A 21,737-nucleotide genomic window follows, 5' to 3' on the forward strand; every position below is an offset into this window, starting at 1 on the left:
ACTGGGGTCCTACTTGGAGGGCTGGGCCCCAGTACCACCAGTGTCCACCATGTGGCAGTGCCGTGCCTCTGGACAGCAGCTGGCTTGTAGCTGGCTGGAGCTTCCCAGGGACAGGGAAGGGGCAGCTCTGGGAAATGCAGCAATGAAGAGTGCTCCTTGACCTCTCCCTCTGGGGACCCTGCCTCACCCACAAGAGACAGGGACACGCTGGTTCCTCTGTTCTTTCCCCATCACACTGCCAGAGAAGAGAGACTGTCTTCAGAATCCACATCACTGCTACCTTTGGTTTTGGACTTCCTCACACAAACACGTGTCAATGGAGCTTGGTGATGTACCAGGCTTTTCCTAGAACCTCAGGGCACTATTTGGTGGGGGTGGAGTGGGGTGGGGGCACACTGAGACACTTAGATCCTCCTGTCCACCCTTCATTTCTCCCCACGTTCTGAAACACATTCAAGAGCTCTGTCCAGTGTTCTCCTCAGCTGCCAACTCCCATTCTGTTGGTCGGGCTGGTAAATGACAGCCCTCTACCCCCTCTGGTCTGGAACATCGGGTCGGCAAAGCGGAGGTATCTATCCATGGTGGTGCCTCAGAAAGCTTACCTGTTGGTATCAGTAGGCAGTCGGGGAAGTGACAAGAAGTGGCTGCAGGAGTCACTGACCCCATCTCTCCCCACCCTCACTGTCAAGTGCCCCCAATTTCCAGCTCTTCCCACCTCCTTGCTGCTGCGCCTGGCTTGGCCCTACCTCCCCACTGACACTTACGTCAGAGCTCAGCTATAAATACGCTCTTAGCATCTTAGTCACTTTTCCCAAGAAGTGCTCCTGGGTTATAAATACCCCAGCCATCTGCCTCACTGCCTGCCCTACCACCAACCTGGTTGGGGGCTGGGGGATAGCGATAGGCTTGGGGGTGAGTAAGGAAGTAGAAGACAGGCTTGGGGGTGGGTAAGGAAGTAGAATAAGCGAAACGGGAGTGGTTATCTTGCTCAAATGAGAAGAGCCTGAAGGAGTCCAGAGGTAGGAGCTAGGAAGCTCTAGGAGAAAATGTTTGAAGGAGGCAGACCCACTCTTTCCCCTTTTTACAAAAGGCAGAGCCAAAACAGAAAGGGAATAATGATGATCCTGTTTTTATTTAAAAGTAGGCTATTTTGGGCGCAGTGGGTGGCTCACACCTGTAATCCCAGCACTTTGGGAGGCCGAGACGGGCGAATCATGAGGTCAGGAGATTGAGACCATCCTGGCTAATGCGGTGAAATCCCATCTCTACTAAAAACACAAAAAAATTAGCCGGGCGTGGTGACAGGCACCTGTAGTCCCAGCTACTCGGGAGGCTGAGGCAGGAGAATGGCGTCAACCCGGGAGGCGGAGCTTTCAGTGAGCCGAGATTGCGCCACTGCACTCCAACCTGGGTGACAGAGTGAGACTCCGTCGCAAAAAAAAAAAAAAAAAAAAAAAAAAAAAAAGGAGGCTATTTTGTTCATCATGGATTTTTTGCATTAATTTTGACTTTTAAAAAATTGCATTAAAGTCCTATCTTGATTAATAAATTTTTCACCACCCCCTTAAAATTTAGCACCCCCGCCAGGTGAATGACTCACTTTGCCTTATCCCAGTCTTGGCCCTGGGAACTAAGCTGTAGTTGGGAAGGAGGTTAGATCTGGGGGCCGGGGGTGTGTGGGGGAGACACCAGAAGGCCTCCTTAGATTCTCTTTAGGTGAAGGTCTCCTCAAGTCAAAGGTGGAATAACATCCATGGGTTGCTCAGGAAGCCCTTGAGCTCAGATTTACAGTCCCCCAGGCAGTCCTTTTCAGACTTTCTCCTCTAGGGTTCCTATTTCAGGGACCTCTTACCCTCATAGGAGGGGGTTATAAGCTGAGCAAACACAGACATCACATTTACCAAAGAACACATGGGTTTTGCGCAAACTCGGCCTTGGGTTGCAGACAATATCGACCTCGTGGTTCAGGACTCTCCAGCCAAAGGGAGGAGATGTGGGGGAGGAAGGGCAAAGGTCTAAAAAAGACCCAGTCTCAGAGCAAATGCCACCCTCTCCTCATCCAGGCCTTCCTCTTCTCCCTGTCCCACTCCAGCAGCCCTTGCCTATTCCAGATTCCAGGCAGGATTCCTGGGTGGAGCACTGGGGGCGGGTGAAAGAAAGGCAAGTCAGAGGTCCTGACGGGCAGCTCTGAGCGTGCCTCTGCCTCCCACACTTGCATGCCCACAGCTGGTCAGTTTACTGGGTGACTAAGTGTCGGTGCCTAAGAAAGAAGAGGCATAAAGTGTGAGATGGATACAATAGCTCAGTCCTGAGGAGACCATGTGAAGAGAGAGCAGAGTAGGCAGACTACAGCATAGGCAGGCAGGTTCTGTGTCATCTGGGGTGCCAGTTAGGGCCCTTGTAGGAGATAGAGGACCATTCAGCTGTCTGGTTTTGCTTCATCAAGAGAACTTAGTGAAGGAATTATTTACAGAGGTATAGGCAGAGTTAAGGGAACCAGTAAGAGATGTTGAGGCCCCAGGGACTAGCAAGATAGAAAGCCTTTAGGACCCCCTAGTGTTGAAACAGTGATAGCAGAATGTGGGCAGAGTTGGGGCCATGGAAGTGGGTAGCCAGGCTACTAGTGTAGGGACACAGAATAGCCACAGTTACAGAGAACCATGGCACCTATGCAGAGAGGGAGCAGGGATAAGAAATGCCCTGACCTCAGCAGGAAGCCAGAGGGCAGGGGAGCTCAGGTGATTGAGCTCAGGCAAATCAGCCCTTAAGGGCACAGAGAAAGGCAGAGAAGGACAAAAAATGGATGAGGGTACGCAAAGAGACCTTTAGCAGTTCACCTGGTCAAGAAAGAAGGAAAGGGGCTCACAACAAACAGGAGGGTACGTAAGCCTCTATTTTGGGCAGCAGTGATCTAAACTTTGGTGAATCCAAAGAAGGGGCTCTCTGGAGATCCACAAAAATCGGGGAAAGGGGCTGTGTCAACTCATCTTGGAGTGGGGACCATCGAGTGGAAAGGACAGGAAGGCATAGTGGGTTATGGGGTCAATTAAAGGTGAGATAAGGGTGTCTTTGCCTGGGAACCATATGGCCTTGCTCATCGTTGGAGATGGGTCTGAGTCCCTGGAGTCGGGGTTAAGCACGTGAGGCTAGCGGGATGGACCATGCCCTAGGAAAGAGGGTAGTGGTCAGGAAGATGGTACAGTGACTCTTTTTAGATGAAGGTTTCTTCAAGTCAAAGGTGGGGTAATTTCCATAAGATGCTCAGGAAGAGGGAGTCCACATTCTGGACAGAGAATGAGGTCATTCCCTCCTCTCAAGGAAGTGCACTTCTGTGGGGGAGTGTTTTCCCACACCCCCTTGGGCTGCCCATACTACACATAGACTAACTGCACCCGCAGGCCTCTACTACCATGTCAGGTATGTCAGTCTTGACAATGTTGCTGTCCCTGTCATAGTAGAGCAGAGACAGGGGGCGCCGGGCTGTGGGTACACAGCATGAGCCCCCTCCAGTGGTGCCTGCAGCTGTGTTGGCCTTGAGAAGATTGAGCACTGCAGTGTGAAAGGAGGCCGCAATTCCAGGCATGCCAGCTACATGTAGTGGGCACTGCCCTATGCAGAAGTTCATGGCGTAGCCCTCAGGCTGGATGATCCAGTCGTGCCAGCCAATCTCACGGAAGTCCACAAAAAACTCTTGTCGACAGCACATCCTGGACCCTTCTTGGCAGTCGATGCCTCGTCGATGAATCCGGTGTTTGCCCCCAACTCTCACCCGGGCTGCCACAAAAGGCCTATGGGCAGCTCCACCCAGGATGACTGAGCTCTGGGCTACCTGGCCTTCAGGTACCAGCTCCAGGGTCAGGTGCCCCTGGCTATAGGCAGCTTGAGCTTCAGGCCCCAGGAGGAGTTGATGCCAGCCACTGGCATCCACCTCTAGCAGGTACTGAGTAGCCAAGGTGAGGTTGGTATTATGTGGACCCAGCACAAGGACCCTCACTTTCAAGGTCCAAGTGGTATTGGAAGGGAGCTGCACAAAGAACATGAGACTAGCCTGCTGGACCTCCCTGTCACCAGCAGTTCTATCAGAGGAGAAGTGAAAATCAAGACGAGTCTTGTTGATGGTGGAGAGGCCTGTGGACATAAGAAGCGCCAGTCATTGCGGCCTTCTGAGTGTCACTTCTACCAACTATTTCTCTATACTCAGCATTCTTGAGCTGTCTATAGCACTTGGCATTTGCTACAGTTTAAACATTTCCTCCAAATTTCGTGTGCTGGAAACTGGATCCCCAATGCAGTGGTGTTGGGAAGTGGGGCCTAATGGGAGGTGTTTGGGTCATGGGAACACCACCTTCATGAATGGATTAATGCCCTTATCTTGGGAATGGGTTTCTTTTTTTTTTTTTTTTTTTTTTGAGACGGAGTCTCGCTCTGTCGCCCAGGCTGGAGTGCAGTGGCCGGATCTCAGCTCACTGCAAGCTCCGCCTCCTGGGTTCAGGCCATTCTCCTGTCTCAGCCTCCTGAGTAGCTGGGACTACAGGCGCCCGCCACCTCGCCCGGCTAGTTTTTTGTGTTTTTTAGTAGAGACGGGGTTTCACCGTGTTAGCCAGGATGGTCTCGATCTCCTGACCTCGTGATCCGCCCGTCTCGGCCTCCCAAAGTGCTGGGATTACAGGCTTGAGCCACCGCGCCCGGCCAGGAAATGGGTTTCTTATAAAAGGATAAGTTTAATTCTCCTCAGCCCCACCCTCTCTTTGCCCTTCTGCCATGGAATAACACAGTGAGAAGCAAGAAGGCCCTCACCAGATGCCAGCCCCTTGATCTTGGACTTCCCAGCCACCATAATGATGAGTTAATACATTTCTGCTCATTATAAATGACCTAGTCTGTGGTATTCTGTTATACCAGCACAAAATGGACTAAGACAGCACTGTTGACAATCCTTTCCTTCCTGAAAATCTTTTCTCTCTTGGCTTCCATGACACAACTCTGTTATAATTCTTCCCTGGTTTTCTTTGCTGGCTTTTCTTTCTCTGACCATCCCTTCAATATCAGAGTTTTCCAAGGTCTGTCTTGGACTTCCATTTCCTTCCAGTTCACATTAAGGTAGCTCTTAATTAGACTCATGGTCAAGCAACACAATTTTTTTTTTTTTTTAGATGGAGTCTCACTCTGTCGCCTAGGCTGGAGTGCAGTCATGTGATCTCAGGCTGGTCTTGAACTCCTGACCTCATAATCGACCCGCCTTGGCCTCTGAAAGTGCTGGGATTACAGGCATGAGCCACCACGCCCAGCCAAGCAACACAATTTTTATGTTGGTGATTCCCAAAACTGTATGCCCAGACCAGACCATTTTGCATATTTGGACTGGACATACAGATTTGGAAATCACCAAGCTTCAAGGCCTAGATTTCTAACTACTTACTTATGTCACATGAATGTCCTGGCAGCACATTTAAAATCAATTGGTCCTAGATCTAGGTGTAGTAGTGCATGCCTGTAATCCCAGCTACTTGGGAGACCGAGGTAGGAGGATTCCATGAGCCGAGGAGTTCAAGACCAGCCTGGGCAACATGGCAAGACCCCATCTTATAAATATATATGTGTGTGTATGTATATATGTATGTGTGTATATGTATATATGTGTGCATACATATATACAAACACAAGCACACACACATATATAAAATATATATATTATATATATATATTTTTTTGAGACAGAGTCTCGCTCTGTCGCCCAGGCTAGAGTGCAGTGGCATGATCTCAGCTCACTGCAAGCTCCGCCTCCTGGGTTCACGCCATTTTCCTGCCTCAGCCTCCTGAGTAGCTGGGACTACAGGCACCCTCCACTATGCCCGCCTAATTTTTTGTATTTTTAGTAGAGATGGGGTTTTACTGTGTTAGCCAGGGTGGTCTTGATCTCCTGACCTTGTGATCTGCCTGCCTCGGCCTCCCAAAGTGCTAGGATTACAGGCATGAGCCATCATGCTCGGCCTTTGTTTTTTTTTTTTAGATGGAGTTTTGTTCTTGTTGCCCAGGCTGGAGCGCAATGGTGCAGTCTCAGCTCATTGCAACCTCCACCTCTCGGGTTCAAGCGATTCTCCTGCCTCAGCCTCCCGAGTAGCTGCACCAGCTAATTTTGTATTTTTAGTAGAGACAGGGTTTCTTCATGTTGGTCAGGCTGGTCTCGAACTCCTGACCTCAGGTGATTCGCCCTCCTCAGCCTCCCAAAGTGCTGGGATTACAGGCGTGAGCCATTGCGCCTGGCCAATATGTATATATATATATTTTAATCAATTTTTCTCAATCTGAAAAATCATTATTTTCCTTCCTATATACCCCCTTTCCATTCTTGGTGGTGCCACTACCCTCCTTATCACCTGTAAAAACTCTATGATCAGCCGGGTGCGGTGGGTGGCTCACGTCTGTAATCCCAGCACTTTGGGAGGCCGAGGCAGTTGGATCACCTGAGGTCAGGAGTTTGAGACAAGCCTGGCCAAGATGGTGAAACCCCATCTCTACTAAAAATACAAAAATTAGCCAAGCATGGTGGTGGGCGCCTGTAATCTCAGCTACTTGGGAGGCTAAGGCAGGAGAATCGCTTGAACCTGGGAGGCAGAGGTTGCAGTGAGCCGAGATCACACCATTGCACTCCATCTTGAGTGACAGAGCAAGGCTCTGCTTAAAAACAAACAAACAAACAAACAAACAAACAACTCTATGATTACTTTCTTCACTCCCCATATACCTTATCTCACCAGAATTGTTCTAATGTCTGCACATTTCTTTATATCCCTATTACTACTGCCCAGTTGCCTCTTATCATCCCTCACCTTCCTTACTGAACATCTTAGTTGGTTTCTATTCTCTCCACTCTACAGAAATTGCACGTGTCAAGATCACCAACACCTTCCACAGCAAATCTATCCATTTATATTCATCTGACTTGGCCTTTAAGTAGTGTTTGACACAGTTAACCACTCCCTCCTTCTTATATATTTTCTTCTCCTGGCTTTTATAACACTAGCTACTCTATCTTTTTCTCCTCTATTGACAGCTCCTCTTTGTTGGCCTAACCTTTAAATGTTGGAAGTCAGGCCAGGCGTGGTGGCTTACACCTGTAATCCCAGAACTTTGGGAGACTGAGGTGGATGGATTGCTTGAGTCCAGGAGTTTGAGATCAGTGAGATCAGCCTGGGCAACTTGGCAAAACTCTGTCTCTACAAAAAATACAAAATTACCCAGGTGTGGTAGTGTACACCTGTAGTCCCAGCTACTAGGGAGGGCTAAGGTGGAAGGATTGCTTGACCCTGGGAGATCAAAGCTATAGTGAGACATTAACGTACCACTGCACTCCAGGCTGGGCAACAAAGTGAGACCCTGTCTTAAATCAATCAATGAATTAATTAAGTCCTAAGCTCCCTCCTCTTCTCTATCTATACCCTCTCCCAGAATGATCATCCATTCCATGGCTTTCAATTCCACCTATATGCAGATCACTTCCAAATGTATATCTCTGGTCCTGACCTCTCCCTGAACCCTAGCCTTGCATGTCCAAGTGCCTATCTGATACTTGACTTGGACATCCAATAATATTTCAATCTCTTCTTTTTTTGTAATTAAAAAAAATTTTTAGGCTGGGTGTGGTGGCTCACGCCTGTAATCCCAGCACTTTGGGAGGCCAAGGTGGGTGGATCACCTGAGGTCAGGAGTTTAAGACCAGCCTGACCAACATGGCAAAACCCTGTCTCTACTAAAAATACAAAAAATTAGGCCGGATGCAGTGGCTCAGGCCTGTAATCCCAGCACTTTGGGAGGCTGACGCAGGAGGATCAGTTGAGGTCAGGAGTTCGATACCAGCCTGGCCAACATGGTGAAACCCTGTCTCTACTAAAAATACAAAAAATCAGCCGGGATTCCCAGCTACTCGGGAGGCTGAGGCAGGAGAATCGCTTGAACCCAGGAGGCGGAGGTTACAGTGAGCTGACGTTGCGCCGCTGCACTCCACCCTGGGCAACACAGCGAGACTCTGTCTCAAAAAAAAAAAAAAACCCCACCAAAAATTAGCCAGTCATGGTGCAGGCATCTATAATCCCAGCTACTTGGAAGGCTGAGGCAGGAGAATCGCTTGAACCTGGGAGGCGGAAGTTGCAGTGAGATGAGATCGTGCCATTGCACTCTAGCCTGGATGACAGAGCGAGATTCTGTCTCCAAAAAAAAAAAAAAAAAAATTTACTTGGAGTTGGGGGCGATTCTCACTATGCTACCCAGGTTGGTCTTGAACTCCTGGCCTTAAGTGATCCTCTCACCTCAGCCTGAGATCACAGGCATGAGTCAATGGGCCCAACCTCAATCCTGTACAAGGAAGTCTAAATGTATCCCTCCAACCCAAACCTGTCCCTTCTCCAAACTTCTCCTCCGTAAATGCATTGCTTAAGGCAAAATCTTGATCGTGTTTATCCCCTACTTTGAAATTATCTGAAAGTTTTCTCAACTCTACTTCTAATTCATAATACAATTTCACTTCTCCCCACCTCCTCTACTACACATTAGTCCAACTCACAACCATCTTTTTCTTTAACTATAGCTTTCATTCACTCAAGTGATTCACTCTTGCCCTCCAAACCGTTCTCCAAATATCAGTCAGTGATCTTCTTATAAATCTGATTAGTTTTATCTTCTCAGCTTAAAACACTTCGAAGTCTTCCCCTTGCTCTTTGGATAAAATCTAAACTCCTTGAAATAGAAAACTTGTTTGACACTTAACTACTACATTCTGCCTATACGGGCCTTTTTCTGTTCCTCAGATTCACCAAACATAAAGCCATCTCACAGCCTTTACACTTGCTAGTCCCTTTCCCTGGAACGTCTAACCAAGATCTTTGAATGACTGATTTCTTTTTGGCATTCAGTTCAGATGTCTCCTCCTCAGAAAGGCTTCAGGCTTCCTTCCTAATCTATCTAAAGCAGCCTTCAGCCAGGCGTGGTGGCACGTGCCTGTAATCATAGCACTATGGGAGGTCAAGGTGGGAGGACTGCTTGAGGCCAGGAGTTTGAGACCAACTGGGCAACATAGTGAGATCCTGTCTCTACAATAAGTAAAAAAATATATAAATAAATAAATAATAGCTGGGCATGGAGCAACACACCTGTAATCCCAGCTACTTGGGAGAATCACTTGAACCCAGGAGGTCAAAACTGCAGTGAGCCAAGATCATGCCACTGCATTCTAGCCTGGGCAACAGAGCGAGACTGTCTCAAAAATAAAATAAAACGAAATAAAATAAAATAAAACGTAATAAAATAAAATAAAATAAAAGTAGCCTTCAATTCTACCTCCATCTCTCTAATACATCATCCTGCTTAATTGTTTGCATAGCCATTATCATGCTCTGTAATCAGTGTGGTTCTTTTTTTTTCTGAGACAGAGTCTTGCTCTGTCACCCAAGCTAGATTGCAGTGGCGCGATCTTGGCTCACTGCAACCTCCACCTCCTCGGTTCAAGCAATTCTCCTGCCTCAGCCTCCCGAGTAGCTGTGATTACAGGCATGCACCACCACGCCCTGCTAATTTTTGTATTTTTAGTAAAGACGGGATTTTGCCATGTTGGCCAGGCCGCTCCCGAACTCCTGACCTTGTGATCCTTCTGCCTTGGCCTCCCAAAGTGCTGGGATTACAGGCATGAGCCACCAAGCCCGGTCCAGTGTGGTTCTTCGTGCATTTGTTTACTAAGAATTTCTCCTACCCCTCCTTCTTCCCTGCAGCTAGAATGTAAGCTCCATGAAAACAGCAGTTGTGCCTGTATGGTTCACCATTGTATCCCTAGTACTTGGTATTTAGGAAGCACTCAATAAACACTTGTTGAGACCAGGTGTGGTGGGCTCACACCTGTAATCCCTGCACTTTGGGAGGCCGACATGGGTGGATCACTTGAGGTCATGAGGTCATGAATTTGAGATCAGCCTGGCCAACATGGTGAAACTCCGTTTCTACTAAACATACAAAAATTAGCTGAGTGTGATGGCATGCACCTGAAGTCCCAGCTACTCAGGAGGCTGAGGCAGGAGAATTGCTTGAACTCGGGAGGCAAAGGTTGCAGTGAGCAGAGATCACATCACTGCACTCCAGCCTGGGTGACAGAGCCAGACTCCATCTCAAAAACAAACAAACAAACAAACAAACAAACAAACAAACAGAATACTTGTTGAATGGTCTTTCATTTCTTTAATTCTTTTATGTTAACATCAGAATTCTTTTCTCAAAACACGGATGGATCATAAAATTCATGGTCTCAAAAACCTTATTAGTTAATAAAGTCCTAACTCTTTTAGGACGCAGTTAAATACCCATTGTAATTTGGCCTTAGCTACTTTTTTTTTTTTAAGTAAAAAATGCTTTATGAGGCCAGGTGTGGTGGCTCATGCCTGTAAGGCAGAGCAGATCACCTGAGGTCGGGAGTTCCAGACTAACTAACGTGGAGAAACCCCATCTCTACTAAAAATACAAAATTGACTGGGTGTGGTGGCACGTGCCTGTAATCCCAGCTACTCGGGAGGCTGAGGCAGGAGAATTGCTTGAACCCGGAGGCGGAGGCTGCAGTCAACTGAGATCACGCCATTGCACTCCACCCTGGACAAGAGTGAAACTCTGTCTCAAAAAAAGAAAAAAAAAATTAGCTGGGCATGGTGGCATGCCCCTGTAGTAGGCTGAGGGGGGAGAATCACTTGAACCAGGGTGGCGGAGGTTGCAGTAAGCCAAGGTCGCGCCACTGCACTCCAGCATGGCAACAGAGCAAGACTCTGTCTCAAAAAAAAAAACAAGGGCTGGGCGCGGTGGCTCAAGCCTGTAATCCCAGCACTTTGGGAGGCCGAGACGGGCGGATCACGAGGTCAGGAGATCAAGACCATCCTGGCTAACACGGTGAAACCCCGTCTCTATTAAAAATTAGAAAAAAAGGCCGGGCGCGGTGGCTCAAGCCTGTAATCCCAGCACTTTGGGAGGCCGAGACGGGCGGATCACGAGGTCAGGAGATCGAGACCATCCTGGCTAACACGGTGAAACCCCGTCTCTACTAAAAAATACAAAAACTAGCCGGGCGAGGTGGCGGGCGCCCGTAGTCCCAGCTACTCGGGAGGCTGAGGCAGGAGAATGGCGGGAACCCGGGAGGCGGAGCTTGCAGTGAGCCGAGATCGCGCCACTGCACTCCAGCCTGGGCGACAGAGCGAGACTCCGTCTCAAAAAAAAAAAAAAAAAACACACACACACACACACACACACACAAAAACAAAAACAGTGCTTTATTATGGGAAGTCAACTGATACTCTCATGGGCTCAAAAGGCAGGATATGAAGTTCAACTAGGCTTCATGTAAATTAGAAAGTCAGGAATAAGGTTCTTTTTATTTTTTGAGATGGAGTATCACTCTTGTCGCCTGGGCTGGAGTGCAGTGGCGCAATCTTGGCTCACTGCAACCTCCGCCTCCTGGGTTCAAGCGATTCTCCTGCCTCAGCCTCCCAAGTAGCTGGGATTAGAGGCACCTGCCACCACGCCCAGCTAATTTTTTGTATCTTTAGTAGAGACAGGGTTTCCCCATGTTGGCCAGGCTGGTCTTGAACTCCTGACCTTAGGTGATCCGCCCGTCTCAGCTTCCCAAAGTACTGGAATTACAGGTGTGAGCCACCGTGCCCAGCAGGAATAATGCTGTTCTTGACAGCTCTCAGAGCCAACAAGATCTCTCTCATCTCTCTCTCTCTCTCTCTCTCTCTCTCTCTCGATAAGTCAATTCCACTCTCCTCTCTCTGTGGGTCTACTACTTCTACCTCCTTGTCAGCTTCCTCAGGTACCAAAATTGTGGCCCAGGTCCCAAGTCTACAGGACCTTTTGCTCAGCTCCTCCTAAGTGAGCAGATCTTCCAGTGTCCCAATTCCAAAATCCTAATAGAGTCTGACTGGCCCAACGAATCTTTTTCTTGCTAGGTCACAAAGCACCCTGCAGTTAGTACCTTTTAAGTCACTCCAGTTATGGCAGGCAAACACAAGACCAACAGGGGCTGTAGTAGACTATTACATGGTTGGCCCCAACGGTCAACACCTCCCAATATTCACGGCTTTGTGCAGTCCCTTTCCATATTAATTCTGGGCTTAGTCATGTGACATGATTTGGGCACTGAGACATTAGCAAGCATGGTGTTTATTGAGCACTTACATATTGAGGCATTCCACTCTTGGAAGCCAGCTACAGTGATTTAAAGGAAGGTGAGCTAGACTACTAAATTATGAGAAGTCATGTGGAGAGAGACTTTGGAGGATTAGAGACCATCTCACAGGTTCCAGTCCCATCCGAGTCCCCAGCTGAATGCAGTTGCATGGGAGACCTTAGCTACACCACATGGAGCAGAAGAACTGTCCAGATAAGCACAGTCAAGCCACAGAATCATGCGAGTGGCCGGGGGCAGTGGCTCATGCTTGTAATCCCAGGGTTATAAGCTTTGGGAGGCTGAGGTGGGTGGATCACTTGAAGTCAGTAGTTCAAGGCCAGCCTGTCCAACATGGTGAAACCCTGTCTCTACCAAAAATACAAAAAGAGCCAGGCATGGTGGTGGGCACCAATAATCCCAACTACTCGGGAGGCTGAGGGAAGAGAATCTCTTGAACCCTGGAGACGGAGGTTGCAGTGACCCAAGATTGCGCCACTGCACTCCGGCCTGGGCAACAGAGTGAGACTCCATCTCAAAAAAAAAAAAAAAAAGAATCATGAGAAATAATGAATATGTTGTTTTAAGCCTCTATGTTTTGGTTTTTGAGACGGAGTTTCACTCTTATTGCCCAGGCTGGAGTGCAATGGCACGAACTTGGCTCACTGCAACCTCTACCTCCCGGGTTCAAGCGATTCTCCTGCCTGAGGCTCCCAAGTAGCTAGGATTACAGACATGCACCACCACACCTGGCTAATTTTTTGTATTTTTAGTAGAGATGGGTTTCTCCATGTTGGTCAGGCTGATTTTGAACTCCTGACCTCAGGTGATCCACCCGCCTTGGCCTCCCAAAGTGCTAGAATTACAGGTGTGAGCCACCGCGCCCTGCACATCCAGCTATTTTTGTATTTTTAGTAGAGATGGGGTTTTTCCATGTTGGTCAGGCTGGTCTCGAACTCCTGACCTCAAGTGATCTGCCTGCCTCAGCCTCCCAAAGTGCTGGCATTAGAGGCATGAGCCACAGCACCCGGCTTTTTTTTTTAAATTTTTTTAATAAGAAACATCTTGCTATGTTGACCAGGCTGGTCTCAAACTCCTGCCCTCAAGTGATCCTCCCACCCTGGCCTCCCAAAGTGCCAGGATTACAGGCATGAGCCACTGTGCTTGGTCAGTTGCACTGGCTTCGGGAATGAGTGGCAGGGAGAAGTTAGAAGGATAGGGAAGAAACTGTTAGTAAAGGAAGAACAGTGAGGAAATTGCTATTGGAAGCTGAAAAAAGGGGAACTTGTATTGTGTATTGGCTCTCACCTGTGGTAACTTAGAAGCCAGGAAAGCTATCTAACAAAGTTGTGAATTTAGCTAATGGTATTTCCAGGCAGAATGCTGAAAATGCCAACTGGTATATTTTAGTTGCCTAAGATAAGGCATTTCGGGAGAGTGATGAACTAAAAAAGGAACCACGGCTGGGTGTGGTGGCTAACACCTGTAATCCCGGCACTTTGGGAGGCCGAGGTAGGCAGATCACAAAGTCAAGAGATTGAGACCATCCTGGCTAACACGGTGAAAACCCATTTCTACTAAAAATACAAAAATTAGCTGGGTGTGGTGGTGTGCATCTGTAGTCCCAGTTACTCGGGAGGCTGAGGCAGGAGAATCGCTTGAACCCGGGAGGCAGACATTGCAGTGAACCGAGACTGCACCACTGCACTCCAGCCTGGCGACAGAGCAAGACTCCGTCTCAAAAAAAAAAAAAAAAAAAAAAGGCACTGTTCAATTTTCAAACAGAATTTAGAGAAAATATTTCTAAAAGCACTTGCTAAATTAAAAAATGAACCCCCGGCCGGGCGCGGTGGCTCAAGCCTGTAATCCCAGCACTTTGGGAGGCCGAGACGGGCGGATCACGAGGTCAGGAGATCGAGACCATCCTGGCTAACACGGTGAAACCCCGTCTCTACTAAAAAATACAAAAAACTAGCCGGGCGAGGTGGCGGGCAACTGTAGTCCCAGCTACTCGGGAGGCTGAGGCAGGAGAATGGCATAAACCCAGGAGGCGGAGCTTGCAGTGAGCTGAGATCCGGCCACTGCACTCCAGCCTGGGCCACAAAGCGAGACTCCGTCTCAAAAAAAAATAAATAAATAAAAAAAATAAAACCCCTTACTCTGTGTTGCTAATTTTTCAGAAAAAAAAACAAAACGAAACCTTTTTCTTCATGTTGTACATGTAGAGGAAAGAAAAGAAACATAACAACAAAAATTCTTTTTCATTCTTCCTCTCTGACAAAAGGTTCTTAAAGTAAGAAATTACCTCAGAGCAAAAATCAAATCCAGGGTATTTCCAGTAATACAGGGACTCAGAGTGAAGATCAAAACAAATAAAGGGTCAGCTATAAAATCTTTTGTTAGCTGGTCATGGGAACACATGCCTGTAGCCCCAGCTACTCAGAGGGCTGAAGCAGGAGGATCCCTTGAGGCCAGGAGTTTGAGGCTATAATGCAATATTATTGAGGCTGCTAATAGTATAGCCACTATACTCCAGCCTAGGCAACATAGTGAGACCATCTCTAAAACACAAACCAAAAAAACTTTTTGTTTGTTAAGATCTAACATCTTTTTGAGATTTAAAATTTAAGACAATGTTCTGTTAACCCTTACAACTAGACAAATGCACTTCTAAACATCTTAAAGGTGTTATCCCATGACACAGACTTGTAGCCTAAATAAGGGTCTGTCTTGATAGAATGTGGTGCCTTCTGTGTAATTGAGTAGACTACAATTTATTATTTACAGGGTCCACAGAGTTTAAAAGAGTTTAATACTGAAAGCAGCACCAGTTTGGACTAAAAGGGACAATTCAAAATAAAAAGAGGTCTTTGGGCCCCCAACTCTGGGCAGAAAGTAGGCTGAGAAAAGTACTCAGCCGCAAACATAGATCATTTCCTATTTAAAAGGAAAGACATCTCAGCAGGTAGAGTGCCAAGGGCTGAGAGGGTGAATTTGGAAGTCCAGGAGAGCAGTAGTGCACAATTGGAAATACCAGGGAGCAGAACCAGGCCCTAACTAACCAAGGGAATTCTGGATTTGGAGTGGACCTGATATTTGCCTGGCTGAATATAAGAAGCTTTACAGATCAGTGACTCCTCTGTGTCTCCTATTCTCCCACATCCCATTTTGAACAGGAGTATCTATTATGTTTATCCTGTCCCTGTCTCAGCATTGTATGTTAAGTGCGTGGGAGGTGGAGAACTTGTATTTTTAGGAGACAGAGAGTGGTATGCTGGTAAATGTTTAATAACTGGTTTCCAGGGAAAAAAATCAAAAGCCCTGATTCGTAGTCTTTGTCAATTTCTTTTGTATAAATTCTCCCACCATGACTGATTTCAAGCTGCTAATGTGACATCACTGAATCCTAAGTTGGGAGATGTTCACAATCAGCTTTCATAAGTCAGAATAAGCCAGGCGCTAGGACATCACTGAAGGCCCCTGCACCTGAAGAAATGTACCAGAGGAGCCTCACCTATATTTGCACCTAATTCAGGTGATGAGATGCTGGACTTCAAGCTTGATCCTGATGCCATAAAGGGATGAAAGTTTGTGTTTTTTTTGTTTTTTGTTTTTTTTTTTGGTTTGTTTGTTTTGTTTTTTTTTGAGACAGAGTCTTGCTCTGTCGCCCAGGCTGGAGTGCAGTGGCTGGATCTCAGCTCACTGCAAGCTCCGCCTCCCGGGTTTATGCCACTCTCCTGCCTCAGCCTCCCGAGTAGCTGGGACTACAGGCGCCCGCCACCTCGACTGGCTAGTTTTTTTTATGTATTTTTAGTAGAGACAGGGTTTCACCATGTTCGCCAGGATGGTCTCGATCTCCTGACCTTGTGATCCGCCCGTCTCGGCCTCCCAAAGTGCTGGGATTACAGGCTTGAGCCACCGCGCCTGGCCAAGGGATGAAAGTTTGATGGGGGTGGCTGGGAGAGGATGAGTGTATTTTGCTTGTGGGAGAGATATAAATTGTTAGGGGTCAGAGGGCAGACTTCAGGAGACTGCCAGATTGGTAGTCCCCAATAAACAGTACCTCATGGCTTTCACGCCTTCATCTAGTTCTGTCTCACAGTGATTGATTCTAGGCTTGGCTACAATGACTTGCTTTGTCAATGGGATATTAGTAAGCAAGGTGTATGCAGAAGCTTGAGAATAATTTACACATTGAAATTATCCTCTTGGAATCTAGCCACCATTCTCTAAAGAAACTTGGGATAGACCATTGAATGCTAAGAGGCTTCATGGAGAGAGGCTGTTATGTTCTCTCAAAATTCATATGTTGAAATCCTAACCCCCATGTGATGGTATTAGGAAGCGGAGCCTTTGGGAGGTGATTAAGTAATGAGGGTGGAGCCCTCATTAATAGGATTAGTGTCTTTATAAAAGATTTCTAGAGAGCTGCCTTGCCCCTTTCCTCCATGGAAGGTTATCAAGAGAAGAGGACGCTCACCATAATCCCCTCATTGGCAGGCGCTAAATCTACTCTCTAGTTCCTGCTCCCTCCCACTTTAACATTCAAAGTACTTTACCTGTATTAGCCCTTTAATTCTGTCAACTATCCCATTTAACAAATGAGAGAACTATTAACCACTAGGTCAAACAGCTAATAAATGGCTGAGCAAGAATCTGAGCCCAGGCTATCTAGCTCCGGTTCAAAGCTGGGTCTTGAAACAGGCGGGGGCTGGTGCAGTACCTGTAATCCTAGCACTTTGGGGGGCCAAGGCGAGCAGATCACTTGGGGTCAGGAGTTCCAGAGCAGCCTGGCCAACATGGTGAAACCCCGTCTCTACTAAAAACACAAAAATTAGCCTGGTTTAGTGGCGTTCGCCTGTAGTCCCAGATACTCGGGAGGCTGAGGCAGGAGAATGGCTTGAACCTGGGAGGTGGGGGTTGCAGTGATCTGAGATTATGCCACTGCACTCCAGCCTGGGCAACAGAATGAGACTCCATTTCAAAAAAACCACAAAAAAACAAGAGGGAATGAGGGGCCAGAAATGGGAGGGGTCTTCAGACCTAAGAAAGAGCTTGCAAAGGGCTCAGTTTGCATTTTCTTTCTTTCTCCCTTTTTTTTTTGAAAGGGAGTCTCGTTTTAATTAATTTTTAATTAATTAATTTAATTTTTAATTTTTAATTAATTAAAACTAATTTAATTTTTAATTAATTAATTTTAGAGATGGGGGTCTCTGTTGCCCAGGCTAGAGGGTAGTGATGCAAACATAGCTCAGTGCAGTCTCAAACTCCTGGGCTCAATGATCCTCCATCTCAGCCTCCCAAACAGCTGGGACTGCAGGTGCACTCCACTGCACCCAGCTAATTTTTAGGCCGGGGGCAGTGGCTCGTGTCTGTAATCCTAGCATTTTGTGAGGCCGAGGCGAGTGGATTGCTTGAGCCCAAAAGTTCAAGACCAACCTGGGCAACGTGATGAAATCCTGTCTCTATAAAAAAATATACGCTGGGCATGGTGGCTCATGCCTGTAATCCCAGCACTTTGGGAGGGTGAGGCAGGCTGATCACGAAGTCAGGAGATCGAGATCATCCTGGCTAACACGGTGAAACCCTATCTCTACTAAAAAATACATAGAAAGTAGCCAGGCATGGTGGCAGGCGCCTGTAGTCCCAGATACTCGGGAGGCTGAGGCAGAGAATGGTATGAACCTGGGAGGTGGAGCTTGCAGTGAGCCAAGATGGTGCCACTGCACTCCAGCCTGGGTGACAAAGTGAGACTCCATCTCAAAAAATAAAATAAAATAAAATAAAATAAAATAAAATAAAATGAAATAAAATAAAAGTAGCCAGACATGATGGCACATACCTGTAGTCCCAGCTACTTGGGAGGCTGAGGTGGGAGGATCACTTGAACCTGGGAGGTTGAGGCTACAGTGAGCTGTGATCATAACCACTGCATTCCAGCCTGGGTGACAGAGTAAGACTCTGTCTCAAAAAAAAAAAAAAAGAAAAAAAAAGTTTTTTAAAAAGAGACACGGGCCGGGCACCGTGGCTTACGCCTGTAATCCAGCACTTTGGGAGGCCGAGGCGTGTGGATCACAAGGTCAGGAGGTCGAGACCATCCTGGCTAACACAGTGAAACCCCGTCTCTACTAAAAATACAAAAAATTAGCTGGCCGTGGTGGCGGGCGTCTGTAGTCCCAGCTACTCGAGAGGCTGGGGCAGTAGAATGGCGCGTGAACCTGGGAGGCGGAGCTTGCAGTGAGCCCAGATCGCGCCACTGCACTCCAGCCTGGGCGACAGAGCGAGACTCCGTCCCCCCCCCAAAAAAAAGAGAGACACGGTCGCTGGGCACGGTGGCTCACTCCTGTAATCCCAGCACTTTGGGAGGCTGAGGCAGGAGGATCACGAGGTCAGGAGTTTGAGATCAGTGATCAGTTTGGCCAACACGGTGAAACCCAGTCTCCACTAAAAATATAAAAATTAGCCGAGTGTGGTGGTGGGCACCTGTAATCCCAGCTACTCGAGAGGCTGGGGCAGGAGAATTGCTTGAACCCAGGAGGTGGAGGTTGCAGTGAGCCGAGATCGCACCACTGCACTCCAGCCTGGGTAACAGAGCAAGATTCTGTCTTGGGGAAAAAAAAAAAAAAAGACAGGGTCTTGCTATGTTGCTCAGGCTGGTCTGGAACTCCTGGCTTTAAGTGATCCTCCTGCCTTCTGAATAGCTGGGATTACAGGCACGAGCCACTGTGCCCAGCCCCTTTATCCATTTTTCTGAGTCCCATTTTGACCCTGTTCTCTGATATGGTGACCTGAGGTCTAATGGGAACATGACATATAGTGAGGTATTGTAGTCCTGGTGTTTTATTTTTTCTTCTTTTACTCAAATGAGGCATCTGGAGGAGAGGGGAAGGGAGGGGCTAGATCCTGGGGCCAAAGAAAAGAGAGACTGCTCACCTCCCAGTCGCTGTGTGCAGGCCCAAGAAGTGGATGGGCTTACACCACAGCCTGTGGGTTTGTGGGGCCTGCAGAAAGAGGAGGCAGAGGAGATGACGACAGGCAGTCTCAAAAGAAGTGAAATTTACCAGCTTTCCAGCTGCCTACTGGTCAGGTCTGAGCTACCACAGTGAGCCCCAGGGGGACGTGGGGATACCTGGGATAAAGAGATTACAGCCCATGGGGAGCAGGGGTTGGATGGTTTTTGGGGAAGGAGTCAGAGGTAAGGCTGGTGAGGAAACTTTTCCTTTCCTTGAGAGGTCAAGTTCTGGGGAAAAGCTACAGACCAGGAACCCACCTGTCTCGGCAAAGCTGATGATTTCACATTCCTGTTCCCTGTTGTCCTCCGGAAGTGCCCCCTGTGGGACCCCATGGAGGCGCTGCAGTGCAGTCCTCAAAGCAGCTCTGGACACAGGGCGGTTCAGTGTTGGGCGCTGGCTGAGGTGCAGCTTGTCCAAGATGCTTCTCTTGGCCAGATGAAGAAGCAGCTCCCGCTGGCTTTCCAGTTCCAAGGTGGGCCCTCCACATGCTGGACACTGACCACCAGCTCTGGGAGTAGCCACTGTGGTTGGAGCCAGGAGGAAAAAGGCCAGAAGCAATGAGGAGGTCATTGCTGGGGGAGGCCCTTCTTGAGCAACACAGACTCAGGGCTCAGGGTCTCAACAGCTGTGGTCTCAACTCTGTCCTGGCTGCCAGAGGCCCTGGAAGAAGTGTGTGTCCAGCTGGCATGGCTCCTTGTTGCAGGGGACAGAGCAGCAGCCAAACATCTGACTTGAAAATGAAGCCAGTTACAGGTAGAACTTGGCAGAATCTGCCAACGCATAGTCAGTGAAAGTACAGAGTGGGGGACGTAAGGAGAGGTTGGTTTGTTTAGGGAAAGACATGTCCCTGGGCCAATGTTGGGAGACAGTTGTTATCCATGTGAGCTGCCAAGCCTGGGGACAAAGGTGAGAGATTAAATTTCTCCTCAGATCACTACCCATGCTGGGAATCCTGGGGATGGGGGAAAGGCACAGATCACGAGTTTTGGGAAAGAATGTTAAAGGGAGACTCTCAAAGAAGAACGGGGTCATTGGCAAGGCACTTTAGCTCACTGTCATGCATGAACAATTGAGAGTTGCATTCTTTTTTGCCTGGTGTTTCTCAAAGCCCATTCCCATCCCTCCATCCTCCCTCCCTGGGGTTCTCAATCTAGCCTTATTTGTTAGCCTTGGTTGAGTTTTGCCCAAGAGGTCTCAAAACCATGAAGTCTGAAGGGTAAGGGAAGGGAGGCACAGTGTTCTAGCCATGTCTTTGATGCTCTCAGAGGGAACTCTTAAGGTAGGCAAAGGCCTTCAGTTCCAAATTTGCTCACCCTTTGGGGTTTTTATCTGTCTTGGAAAAGAAGTTTTGAGATTTTTTTTTTTTTTTTTTTTTTTTGAGACGGAGTCTCACTCTAGCGCCCAGGGTGGAGTTAATTTTGGCTCACTGCAACCTCCGCCTCCTGGGTTCAAGCAGTTCTCCTGCCTCAGGCTCCTGAGTAGCTGGGATTACAGGTGTGCACCACCACTCCCAGTTAATTTTTGTATTTTTAGTAAAGACGGGGTTTCACCATGTTGGTCAGGGTGGTCTCGAACTTCTGACCTCGTGATCCACCCGCCTTGGCCTCCCAAAGTGCTGGGATTACAGGCATGAGCCACCATGCCCGGCCAGGAGTATAGGTTTTAAAGCCAGGTATTCTTGGTTATTGTTCTTCAGTTCTTGTACTTGTCTCAGAAACATTTCAGGCTTTCATTCTGTGTCACAGCACTGAGAAAAGAAAACAATTTTAATCTGGGAAATGCAAGTCTTTTAAAATGATCAGGCTCAGGCCGGGCGCGGTGGCTCAAGCCTGTAATCCCAGTACTTTGGGAGGCCGAGGCGGGTGGATCACGAAGTCAGGAGATCGAGACCATCCTGGCTAACATGGTGAAACCCCGTCTCTACTAAAAATACAAAAAACTAGCCGGGCGTGGTGGCGGGCGCCTGTAGTCCCAGCTACTCGGAGGCTGAGGCAGGAGAATGGCGTAAACCCGGGAGGCGGAGCTTGCAGTGAGCTGAGATCGCGCCACCGCACTCCAGCCTGGGTGACACAGCGAGACTCCGTCTCAAAAAAAAAAAAAAAAAAAAGATCAGGCTCAGAGAGACATTAAAATGAGACAGCAGACCAGGCATGGTGGCTCAAGCCTGTAATCTCAGCATTTTAGGAGGCCAAAGCGGGCAAATCATTTGAACTCATGAGTTCAAGACCAGCCTGGGCAACATAGCCAGACCCTATACATACTAAAATAAAAAAATAAAATAAAAAGAAACTGGGAGTGGTGGTATGTGCCTGTAGTCCCAGCTACTCAGGAGGCTGAGACTGGAGGATCATTTGAGCCCAGGAGGTTGAAGGTGCAGTGAGCTGTAATCATACTGCAGCACACCTGCCTGGGAAATAGAGTGAGAGCATATCTCAAAAAAAAAAAAAAAAAAAAAAATTAATTAAAATAAATAAATAAATAAATAAATAAAATGAGACGGCAATCATGTCCTACTCCCTGCTTTTGAGCTATGT

The 21,737-nt window shown here is 47.9% G+C and overlaps 1 protein-coding gene across 1 annotated transcript; it reads right to left on the reverse strand.

Annotated features, from left to right (window-relative positions):
• Positions 1-1,466: 1,466 nt before the first annotated feature.
• On the reverse strand, positions 1,467-19,984 carry LOC105474107 (inhibin subunit beta C). The gene is made up of 2 exons (XM_011728470.3): positions 19,461-19,984; positions 1,467-4,128 (listed from the first exon to the last, which is right to left on the reverse strand). Exons 1-2 carry the CDS (start codon positions 19,771-19,773, stop codon positions 3,383-3,385), a joined length of 1,059 nt encoding a protein of 352 aa, XP_011726772.1. The 5' UTR covers positions 19,774-19,984; the 3' UTR covers positions 1,467-3,382.
• Positions 19,985-21,737: the final 1,753 nt, after the last annotated feature.

The sequence above is a fragment of the Macaca nemestrina genome, chromosome 10, assembly GCF_043159975.1.
Source record: "Macaca nemestrina isolate mMacNem1 chromosome 10, mMacNem.hap1, whole genome shotgun sequence".
In the NCBI taxonomy this organism is placed as follows: Eukaryota; Metazoa; Chordata; class Mammalia; order Primates; family Cercopithecidae; genus Macaca; species Macaca nemestrina.

Bases quoted from the DNA above. Each gene is read 5' to 3' on its own strand.
- LOC105474107 (XM_011728470.3), bottom strand. From the start codon at position 19,773: ATGACCTCCTCATTGCTTCTGGCCTTTTTCCTCCTGGCTCCAACCACA. The intron at 4,129-19,460 runs GTGGGTTCCTGG...TTATGTCCACAG, and splicing joins CATCAGCTTTGCCGAGACAG to GCCTCTCCACCATCAACAAG.